General features: G+C 42.3%; 2 protein-coding genes across 2 annotated transcripts; both read left to right on the top strand.

Annotated features, from left to right (window-relative positions):
- The first annotated feature begins 2,375 nt into the window (after positions 1-2,375).
- Positions 2,376-3,650, top strand: LOC107045904. Its single transcript, XM_015268312.1, has one exon. It carries the CDS (start codon positions 2,376-2,378, stop codon positions 3,648-3,650), a length of 1,275 nt encoding a protein of 424 aa, XP_015123798.1.
- A 540-nt stretch (positions 3,651-4,190) lies between these two features.
- Positions 4,191-6,743, top strand: LOC107045903. Its single transcript, XM_015268311.1, has one exon. It carries the CDS (start codon positions 4,191-4,193, stop codon positions 6,741-6,743), a length of 2,553 nt encoding a protein of 850 aa, XP_015123797.1.
- The last annotated feature ends 5,256 nt before the right edge of the window (positions 6,744-11,999 follow it).

Here is an 11,999-nt window from a genome sequence, read left to right as displayed (position 1 = left end):
CTGAGCACGGAAAGTTATCGGGAACTACGTGGAAAATGTGTCCCAATTCCTCCTGCTTAAAGCGGAAATATATGATTACTTTCCACAGTGTCGGAATCTCTTGGTCAGCAATTCCTCGCAACAGATTGACATCTTCAATCAGCGGAAATTTTTTACGTAATTTCCCCTTTTTAATTAAAGAAACAGCCGCACCCGAGTCCATCAAGAAAGCCGTGCAATGTGATTTCTATGATTCTCCGGCCTGGCTGGTCTTATTACTCGTTTCGCCCTCTGCGTACAATCCGAATGTCTCAGGATGCTGCTTGAATCACTTTCAATCTGGTATGTCATAACCCTATTGACATTTCTGCAACGTGAATTCACCTTCCTAAGTTTTCCATTTTTATTCTCCTCCTTCTGTTTGGAATAACCTCTGTTCTTCATTTTAGCCTTGTTCCGATTCGGAGTGGCCTCAATTTCTACTGAATCAGAAATGACGAGTTGTCTCTTCAGTTGACGGCAACAATATGCATTGTGACCCACACGTCTGCAATATTTGCACTTTTCCTGATTTTGACTCTTAATGAAATGTGGAGAATTCGGACGAATTACATTGCCGTTCGTAATTTCCAATGAGAGCCCGCACTCTGCAGGTGTGTGTCCCTCCTCTGCACAATTGAAACAAATATTCAATTTTGTTTTACTCTGTTGTCGGTACGTTTGCGTTACTATCGCCCTATCTTTGGGGGTTTCCCTTTTCCTTGGAAGATCTGGAAGATCGGCCGCCGCCCAGGCGTTGTCCTCAATTCCCGCCTGCCTCATCGGGCCTTCGTTTTCTGGAATTCCTACATTCGACGACACGTATTGCCCCGTGTCCCACTTCGGAATTTCCGCTGAGCTAAGCAGCATTTCCACCTCGAGTTCTGCTGCTAGCGTTGTTACATTGTAACACCTGCGAAGGTCTGCTGCCGCGTTCACATGCTGGCGACAAGCGGCGGCGGCACGTTCCGGGCGCCGTTGTCGCTGGTATGTGCCCGCGCTGACGGTTATAGGTAGGCGGCAAATGGTGGTAGCACCTTCTCGTTCGACGGGGGGACGCACGCCGACGGACGCTATGGCGTCAGTTAGTTAACACCGACACTGAAACGTGTATCGAGCTCTAACAAAATCTTAAATCTTATCAAGTCATCACGACTTTAAATAAACGAACCCAACGGGTTCAACAAATTAAACTAACAACGAACTAGTGCACTAGTGAAACGAATTTTAATAGCAAGTAGCTATAAAATTAACGATCGAATGAACGATTAACCAACGGCACGAAATCACACGATTTCGTGCCTCCACGTGGCACACAGCCACGCTTCCAAGGACGCAACTAACGATTGCGCCAATCAACCCCCAAATTAGCCTGCGTTATTAAGGTTTTAGTGTAGGTTAATGTTTATATGTGTGGACACGTGCTGACCGTTGTCACAAACAACTAAAATAACGAACAAATACATTGTGTTGTATGTATGTGTGTGTGAATCGTCGTGTGTGTCACCGTCATTCGCAGTGAACCCTCCAAACTTGGTGTATTGATAATAAATCTGGGTTTTTTATGCCGAAAGGCTTTTTCCCACAAACTGTCGTCTTTTTTTCTACAATTTAATGCAGTTATCATACCACCTAGGGTATGATAGCCTCCAATGTCAATTCATGGTGCCTCCTGTGAGGTTTGAACTCACAACCCCTGGTTTAAACTGCGAGTGACGTGTGCGCACAAATACGTAAAAATAAAGAAAAACGTTATAAAAACTGTTAAGCAGTCCTCGACGAATCATCACGTCAGACAACGCTCATCGTCAGCCATCACCCGTCACTCCCGTTCCAGGAAGCATCAACGTCCAGTAGATCTCCGCATCGTAAATTAGTACAAAGATAAGTCTGCCATAGTTATCTTACTTGCATTCAGTTCGTCAATTTTGTTCATTTGGTCGTTATTTTCCGATTCGTTCATATTTTTCATCTGTGTTCCCGTCGTGTGAGTAGACAAGTCTGTTCGCGCGCATGCGTCAGCTGACGCATTTGTGGGACTCACAGCATTAACACGCGCCAAATTGAATTCGTTATTTGTGGATAACATCTTCCTTTTTCAAACAATTTATGTTTAGTCCAATTCAACGCAATTTAATTAAGTTTTTAGTTAATTATTTGATACATTTCAATGCAACGTAATTGATTTTTCTCAGTCAATTAGTAAATTGAACTATTATAAAACAGTTATTTCATCTTTTCAAGTATTTCATCAATTTCTATAAAATCACCTCAGTTCTATTAATTTAAAATAGAAGCCTTTTTATAATAAAATTCAGAAATTTTAATCTTGAAAAAATGGAACTTTTCAAGAAGAGATGAAACGCGTTGCGTATCTTCAAAAAAGATTGAACACTTTTGCCATTCAGGTAGAAAAATTGGAACAATACTTGGAAAGCCTAAATTTTGATCCCATAAATGCTAAATTGCGTCTGGACAGTTTGTCAACATTTTATGAGAATTGTTTGAAGTACAAGGAAGAGTTGACTTCACTTCAACCTGATGATCCTCAGGTGGAGGCTTTTGTAGATATTGAGGCTCGACATTTCGAGGTGGCTACGGCAGTCACAAAGTTGCAACGAGTCGAGCCACTTCTAAGTTCCACGCTCAATCCCAGCAATATTACGATTACCGAAAGGCAAGACCTACCAAAACTCCCTAAAATTCGGATCCCCGTTTTCGATGGTAAGCGGGAAAATTGGGCTACATATAAGAACAAATTCATTGCTCTTATCCATTCTCGAACGGACATCAGTGACGCAGTGAAGTGCAGTCAACTTTTCGACTCCCTCACGGGCCAAGCTCTGGCCAAAGTCGACCAATTTGATCCTAGTGACAAGGATTATCCAAAGGCTTGGAAAACTCTTCTGGATTTCTATGACCACAAACGCATCGTGGCCGTAGAACATCTGAATGCCATTCTCGATCTTCCTCAGTTCACAAAGGCGTCCGCTGACGACTTATCGACACTTCTGGACAAAACTCGCCAACATCTTCATATTCTGGAGGGTCTTGGCGCTCGATCGGGTGACGATTTCGTTGTTCGTATCGTCGAGCGCTGTCTTCCTCCAGCAGTCAGAAGAAAATGGCAGGACAAACTTGGGATGGATGAGCTCCCAAAGTTAGACGATCTTCTCGAGTTCATCCAAAACACTATTTTCAAACAGCAAGCTGGGGATTGTGTGTCCCTACCTATTCGCACTCACAATCTGAAAAAGAGAACAGGAGAGAATCTTTCTCAGTCTTCTAGCAAATTTGCTACGACTACTTCCCACACTTTCGTCACTTCGTCCAAAGATGACTCTTCTGCCTCTCAGCTCACCTCTTTGGTCTGTCCGAGCTGCAAGGAGGCTCATCACCTTTACAAATGTCCAACATTCAACGGACTTAGGGTTCAAGATCGTTGGAATCTTGTGAGGAAGGTGAAGGCCTGTCATAATTGTCTTTGGGTTCACCAATTTCCTTGCAAGAGCGACAAGCGTTCCAAAAAATGCAGTCGCAATCATCACACACTGTTGCACAATGAGAAGGGCTCGCAACAGTCCAAACCCAAGGATGCCGCAACTCCCACTTCAGGCAGCAGTCAACAATGACTAGCGCGTCCATCATGCAAGACTGGAGCCTTCCCGTCAGACTCGCAATTGATGACCACAGCAGTCATCAAGGTTCGAGACAATCGAGGGAATCTTGTCATGGCACGTGCACTATTAGATTCTTGTTCCACAGTGAATTTAATCACAGAACAATTCGCGAAATCACTTCAATTATCCACAACTAGTTGTTCTATTAACATTGGAGCAGTTGACGGTCTGTGCACTGTTGCGAAGAATTATGTTCAATTAGTTCTTTATTCAAATTACAATAGCTTCAAACAACGATTGAATTTTTTACTAGTGCCAAACATTGCCGATGCAGTGCCTAATGACACGTTCCCTCGAAATCAATTCAGCATCCCTAAGAATGTTCAACTCGCTGATCCTCAGTTTCATCTACCAAGGTCAATCGACCTTTTGTTAGCATCCAACACCACATTGTCTGTTTTGTCCATTGGTCAGATTAAACTCTGCCATAAAGATTCTGCCATCGTCTTACAGAAAACTCGTTTGGGTTGGATCGTCGCCGGAGGGTCTGAGATGTTGACTTCTTCAACAACCACTCCGTGCAATGTCGTCAAATTGGACAAAATAATTGAGCGTTTCTGGTATGTTGAAGACTTTGATCATGAACCCGTTCGATCTCGTGATGAAATTTATTGCGAACAACATTATCTTGCACATACCAAGCGTGATGTTAGTGGAAGATACATAATTCGACTTCCATTCAGAGATTCCAAATTCAATCTAGGTGAATCTCGTAGGCAGGCTCTCAAACGCTTTTCTTCGTTAGACCGAAAACTTTCATCGAATCCTCCACTGAAATCCGAGTACATCAGAGTGATGGAGGAGTACATTTCTCTTGGCCATATGACTCTTTGTGATGAAACTGAAGGTGGGTATTATCTTCCTCACCATGCTGTAATCAAGGACTCCAGTGAGACCACCAAGGTTCGTGTAGTGTTCGACGCTTCAGCCAAAACTTCTACGGGCATTTCGCTCAATGACACCCTCCTGGTTGGTCCCACTATCCAAAATACCATATTTGAACAAGTTCTTCGATTTCGCACTCATCGCTATGTCATCACGGCGGACATTGAGAAAATGTATCGTCAAATCTTGGTTCATCCAGATGATCGACAGTTCCAAAAGGTTTTATGGCCCTATCAGGGGAATCTTCGAACTTTCCAACTCAACACTGTGACTTTTGGTACACCCGCCGCTCCATTTCTAGCAGTTCGTACTATTCAGCGACTTGCTCGTGATGAAGCACACGATTTTCCACGTGCCAGTAAACTTCTCTTTCGTGACTTTTATGTCGATGATTTCATTTCCGGGGCCGATTCTTTGGATGAACTATTGACTATCCGTGATGAGATGATTGCTTTATTATCACGCGGTGGTTTCATCATTCGTCAATGGTCATCTAATCATCGTTCAGCTTTGAACACCTTCGATAAAAAATTCTTCGATTTAGACTGTTTGATCAAAAATGATCCAGTCCAGAAAACCTTAGGAATCATATGGGATGCCCAAAATGATCTGTTGCGGTATACTTTGAATCAGGTCGATACTAACGTCGCTGCAACAAAACGTAAACTCCTCTCTGAATTGTCGAAAATCTTTGATCCCTTAGGGTTACTAGGTCCCGTAACATTATTCGCTAAAGTCTTAATTCAAGACTGCTGGAAGGCTAAGATCACTTGGGATGAGTCTCTTCCTCAAGACATTCACAGCAAATGGACATCATTAGCACTTCAACTACCAAGGTTGCAAGAAATCTCATTTCCTCGACAAATTCTGATCCCTAATCATTCTCGAGTCGAAATCCATGGATTTTGTGATGCCTCCATTCATGGATATGGGGTGTGTCTGTATATCAAATCTAGCAATCCACAAGGTGATGTATTAATCAAACTAGTCGGCAGTAAATCGCGAGTAGCACCCTTGAGTGGACTTACCATCCCTCGATTGGAACTCTGCGCAGCTACCATCCTCAAAAGATTATATCTTGAAACTAAGGCTCAGTTGGACTTCTCCATTGATCAGGTTTATTTATGGTCTGATTCCGCTATCGTTCTTTGCTGGCTCAAGAAAGCCCCTCATCTTTTAAGAACTTTCGAATCAAACAGGGTTGCAGACATTCAAGAGTTAGGAAATCAAGTTACCTGGAGACATGTCCGATCTGAGGACAATCCAGCTGACGGATTGTCTCGAGGACAACTTCCATCCGACCTCGTCAAAAATTCTCTCTGGACCTCAGGTCCTAGATGGTTGATTCTCGACCAATCCCAATGGCCACAGTTGATCGAACCTTCGGTCACTCAAGTGCCTGGACTAAAAAAGAGCATCTGCCTGCTCACTAACATTTCATCTCAATCCATTTACACTCGTTTCTCGAACTTCGAACGATTGGTGAGAGTTGTTGCTCGCATCTTGCGTTGGAAGACTTCACAAGCTCCTCGGAATCGTCCACTCTCGGTTGAGGAAATCCACGAAGCCGAATATCGCATTGTCTTGATGGTTCAGGGTGAACGATTCTCCACCGAACTCCGAAGGCTTTCGACGACACAGTCTTCGGAGGGTCCAGTCCGTTCATATTTGAAGAGAACTCCCTTTGATCAATTACATCCATTCGTGGATGACAAGGGAATCCTTCGTGTGGGGGGACGTCTCAAGAGGTCGGAACTTTCTTACAATCAAAAACATCCCATTTTGCTGCCCAGTAAACATCCTGTTACGGATATGATCATTCGACAAGTTCATCAGTCAAATCTCCATGCAGGAATCCAGAGTACTCTTCACGCCATTCGATCAAAATTCGGGATTTTAAACGGCAAGGATAAAATTAGGAAACTTGTCCGTCAATGTGTTGAATGCATCCGCCAGAAACCAAAGTTGGTTCACGCTCAGATGGCTGATTTGCCTAGAGCTAGAGTCAACGAAGCACCAGCTTTCTCGCGCACAGGTGTCGACTTCTTTGGACCAATTCTCATCAAGGAGAAGAAGGATCGGAACCGATCCTTCCAAGGCCTATGGTTGTGTGTTCGTTTGCATGGTTTCAAAGGCCGTACATATCGAGCTGGCCACTGATCTTTCCACAGAAGGTTTTTTATCGGCATTTCGAAGGTTTGTCAGTCGCAGAGGAGTTCCTGAACATGTCTATTCTGACAATGGAACAAATTTCATTGGAGCGAACAGAGAGCTTAGCGAACTTTACGATCTGATTTCCACCCCTGATTTCAAAGAGGTAGTAGGAAACTATGCTTTGTCCAAACGCATCGAGTGGCACTTCAATCCGCCACTGTCTCCCCATTTTGGAGGGATTTGGGAAGCGGCTGTAAAGAGTTTCAAACATCATTTAAAGCGCGTTTTAAAGGATCACAAGCTCACTTATGAGCAACTTAACACTCTTCTTATCGAGATCGAAGCAATCTTAAATTCGCGACCTTTGTGTACTCTTTCAGCCGATTCCAATGATCCCTTAGCCATAACTCCAGCTCACCTATTAATAGGTAGACCATTCAACGCGCTGCCCGATAAATCGTTTATTTCAGTTCCAGATAATCGTTTGTCTACGTACAATTTCATCACTAAGGCCAAACAAGATTTCTGGAACAAGTGGCACAAAGAATATCTCCACGAATTGCAAACTCGTCATAAATGGCATGACTCAACTGCGGAACTCAAACTAGGCTCAGTGGATGATCTGGTCACCTGTGTACGATGGCCACTGGGAGTGATCGTAGAAGTCTTCCCTGGGAGTGACGGCATCGTTCGAGTCGCATCAGTCAAAACTGCTGGCGGCATCTACAAACGGAACATCACTCGCCTATGTCTCTTGCCTGTAACTTAGTTGTAATCTAGCGTATCAAGAATTGTAAACATGCGAACTTATTCAACCTGCTCTATGACAATATATTCTAATAACATTTCGCAGCTTTCGCCGGGAGTATGTTACATTGTAACACCTGTGAAGGTCTGCTGCCGCGTTCGCATGGTGGCGACAAGCGGCGGCGGCACGTTCCGGGCGCCGTTGTCGCTGGTATGTGCCCGCGCTGATGATTATAGGTAGGCGGCAAATGGTGGCAGCACCTTCTCGCTCGACGGGGGGACGCACGCCGACGGACGCTATGGCGTCAGTTAGTTAACACCGATACTGAAACGTGTATCGAGCTCTAACAAAATCTTAAATCTTATCGAGTCATGACGACTTTAAATAAACGAACCCAACGGGTTCAACAAATTAAACTAACTAACAACGAACTAGTGCACTAGTGAAACGAATTTTAATAGCAAGTGGCTATAAAATTAACGATCGAACGAACGATTAACCAACGGCACGAAATCACACGATTTCGTGCCTCCACGTGGCACACAGCCACGCTTCCAAGGACGCAACTAACGATTGCGCCAATCAACCCCCAAATTAGCATGCGTTATTAAGGTTTTAGTGTAGGTTAATGTTTATATGTGTGGACACGTGCTGACCGTTGTCACAAACAACTAAAATAACGAACAAATACATTGTGTTGTATGTATGCGTGTGTGAATCGTCGTGTGTGTCACCGCCATTCGCAGTGAACCCTCCAAACTTGGTGTATTGATAATAAATCTGGGTTTTTTATGCCGAAAGGCTTTTTCCCACAAACTGTGTTCTTTTTTTCTACAATTTAATGCAGCTGTCATACCACCTAGGGTATGATAGCCTCCAACGTCAATTCAAGCGTGCAACACTTGTTAAACTACAATTCAATGTTCACCATTTCCATCAGGCGTTGAATTGGTCGTTGTAACCCCAACTCAAAACGAATTTTGGCTATTTTCATTGCTAACCCCTCGACACGATCTGCGAATGCGCTGACATCTTCACCCGAGCCATGCCGTAGGCTGCAAAATTCCAGATTTAANACCCGAGCCCTGCCGTAGGCTGCAAAATTCCAGATTTAACTTCTCCAAGGTTTCTGCTCTGGCATCTGTCACTTTTGTACTCCCGTACTCAGACCCCGCCATAGTTGTATCCTTTCCGTTGCTTGGTTCCAAAGGGGCTGTACCTTCCCTAGCGTCGGCAAAATCCTCTTTCCCGCAGTCAACTGCACGGATGACAATTGTCGCAGCCTCCATGGCCACATTCGATGTTCCGCCCGCTGACAACGAACCTGGTACGTCTACCAGTGCTGGTGCCTCGACCAGTTGCTGCGTTACGCCTGGCACGCCGGCCAGGGCTTCCTTAATAATCGACACACTTGCTAGTGTCCTTGGGCCCATGTCAACAAATTTTTTCTCTCGACGAGATACACTGTGAACTCTTTTGGTAATAGACATACCCTCCAGAGTCTCACCTAGTCGTACTATGTCCACAGTACTTCCCAAGACCTGAGAGACCGTAGAATACAGTGGAAATCTTCCGGATTTATTCCCACTCTGACGACAAAAATTCCTGGCAGCGATAAATTCTCCTTGAATTCGCAAAGCCATCATTATTTCCGTAGCAAGTCACAGAAATAATCCACAATGAAGCTGAATAATCAGTGAATTTATTGAATACTTCAGCTGCTTCAGATTCTCCTCCCCCTTTTGAAGAGAACCAAGTCTGACTTTTTAAAGCTGAGGACAAAGTCAGACCTTGTACTATTCAGTTGAATAGGTTTCTGGATCCAAAACGTCCCTCCGTACGATTGGAATCCCCTTCTGCCAGTCTAACCTAGGCATTGAGCTTCCTGAATCCAAAACGTCTCTCCGTACGTTGAAGATCCTCGACTGCTAGTCTCTCCTAGGATAGTCTCTCGCTCCCTCGAAAAAAAAAATGATTTCTCGAAGGATGATGATGTACCTCTAATTCTCCAATGTCCCCCGAATTATTCTCGTACCCTCCTATAGTCGTCGGCAAGAGTTGATCAGGCCGTGCCTTCGAAGACACCGCTGCCACCAAATATGTTAGGGATATCTCCCTGGGTTCTGTTTTGCATGGAGATAAATCTCCCTACAGTGGGACGGTAATAGAATCCGGCGGAGTAATTAATAGAGAAAGAGGTTTATTCAATTAGGCTAACTCATAATTAGCCAGATGGAATAAATGTGAGGATTTTACAGTTGAATTACAAGTTTAGTATTGAGTTTAACTCACGATGACGACTGAACTCCCGAATATTGGTGAGTTCACCTTATATAACAATTAAGCATGTCATGTTATGACACTGGTCAGCAGTGTTACGCATGACATGCTGATTCAGTAAAATAATGAGTGAAGCAAGTTGTATTCAACTTCTTCACTTTTATTAAATACATTATTACTTAAGATTACAACATCATTCTGGGGCATAACCAATGAATAATTGAGTCTTTGGAAAAATGTGAGAAAACGAAAAGATGTCAAGTTAGTTACCAAATGGGAGGGAAGATACGGTGCTAAGGCTCTGATTGCTTTACCCAATTTCCATAGCTGTACTGTTTTTGTTAACGATAATGATGACTTGGTAATTATCCAATTGAGTCGTACTCAATTGTACTTTAACAAACCAATCTACGTGGGGTTTACCATTTTGGATTTATCAAAAAGATTTATTTATGACTTCAATTATGATTATGTAAAAAAGACATTCGGTGATAAAGCAAAACTAATGTACACCGATACAGATAGTCTTTTATATAAATTCAAAGTTCTCGACATATCATTAAAAATGATAGCGATAAATTTGATACATCTGATTATCCCGCTGATAATGTATATGGAATTCAACTCAAGAATAAGAAGAAATTGGGCCTTATGAAAGCTGAATGTAATGGAAAAATTATGAGTGAGTTCATTGGCTTGCGTGCTAAATTGAATACATTCAAAATTCATGAAGATGTAAGAGAAAAAAAGCGTGCAAAAGGTGCGAAAGGTTCCAAATTGAAAACTATTACTTTTAATGATTACAAAGATTGTCTTTTCAATTGTGAGGATTTTGTGAAATCACAATATTTAATTAGAAGTAGAAAACTTGAGGTTGAGGTTGATGTATAGTATATACATCAAAGAAAATTAGCTTTAAATTGGCAGGATGATGAACGAATAATCTGTACAAATCGAATTGATACTGTACCATATGCCTATTTCAATAAATAAAAGTGTAACTTATATATAGTAAACGATTCAGTTTTTTAATTTTTCAGTGGAAAAAATACATTCATTAAATGATCACAAATTATTTTTATCTATCCAACTATTATGAGAATCATCAAATCCAAGCCATTTCACGAAAGCTTGATTGCCACGTCTCTTCAGTACTTTTTCCATGAGATAAATATCAGGATACTTGACTTTCGCTAATTTCTCTTGATAGAATCCACCCTCAATTGGCTTATTCTCATAGTCAATGAGTTTATAGGTTACAGGATTGGTATTTACAACCTTGCTGATGGTAAATATTTCGGTTGTCCAGTTGGGTGTATAGCCTTTTTCAAATACATTCTTGTACTTGCTAACCCTCACTTAATCTCCAACCTTGAATTTGGTTTTGTTCGTGTGATTCACTGGAAATTTACCGTAAACATGTCGTAAAAGATATTTTTCATTCTCAGCAGTAACATCTATGGGTTTCATACGGATTGTACGATGCTTGGTGTTGTTATAAGACTGAACAAGATTCTTGGCTATAGGAATCCACTTGTATGTTTCTTGTAAACTGAACTGCTTCCACATTTTTTCTTTGAGAGTACGATTAAATCGCATACATATGGACGCTTTGAGATTACTGAATGTTGAATACATAGTAATACCATTATCCTCCATCAGAGTCTTAAACTCAGTGTTGTAAAATTTTTTTCCTCGGTCCACATGCAATTTTTGTGGTTTACGTCCTTGTTTCAGCACGGACTTCATGGCATTTGTCACATCTTTCCCATTTTTCGTTTTAGTCAGCTCAGCCCAGGCATACTTTGAAAAAATATCAATAACTGCTTGAAGATATTTGTAGCCCTTATTTTCATGAGCATAAGCAGTCATGTCAACAAGATGAGCCTGCCAAGTCTCATCCATTCCGCGCACATCAACATACCGTCGTGGATAATTTCTTCGAACTGATTTATGAAGCTCCTCAAATACTACCGCTTTTTTGTTCATTCTTGTAACGAACATGTGGGGATGTTCGTTAGGAACACTAAGAATGATCTGTAAACAGCGCGACTCCTACAACGTTGAATTAAAATCCGTGAGTAAGAATCCAAGAGCGAGAGAGTGAGAGCTCCTTATCCACTTCCGAGTGGCTTATTTTCGGTTAAAGTTATCGGTTCCGTTTATTAGTAAGGACTAGTAATTACGCGTCTTTGAGGGCCCAGAAAAATTATCGTGAAGAAGGGCCAACATTA

This window comes from Diachasma alloeum, unplaced genomic scaffold (assembly GCF_001412515.2).
Source record: "Diachasma alloeum isolate Michigan unplaced genomic scaffold, Dall2.0 Dall_scaffold_01123, whole genome shotgun sequence".
Taxonomy (NCBI): Eukaryota; Metazoa; Arthropoda; class Insecta; order Hymenoptera; family Braconidae; genus Diachasma; species Diachasma alloeum.
The sequence above is the reverse complement of the archived record's forward strand: the minus strand, read 5'-3'. Positions and strand labels throughout refer to the sequence as shown.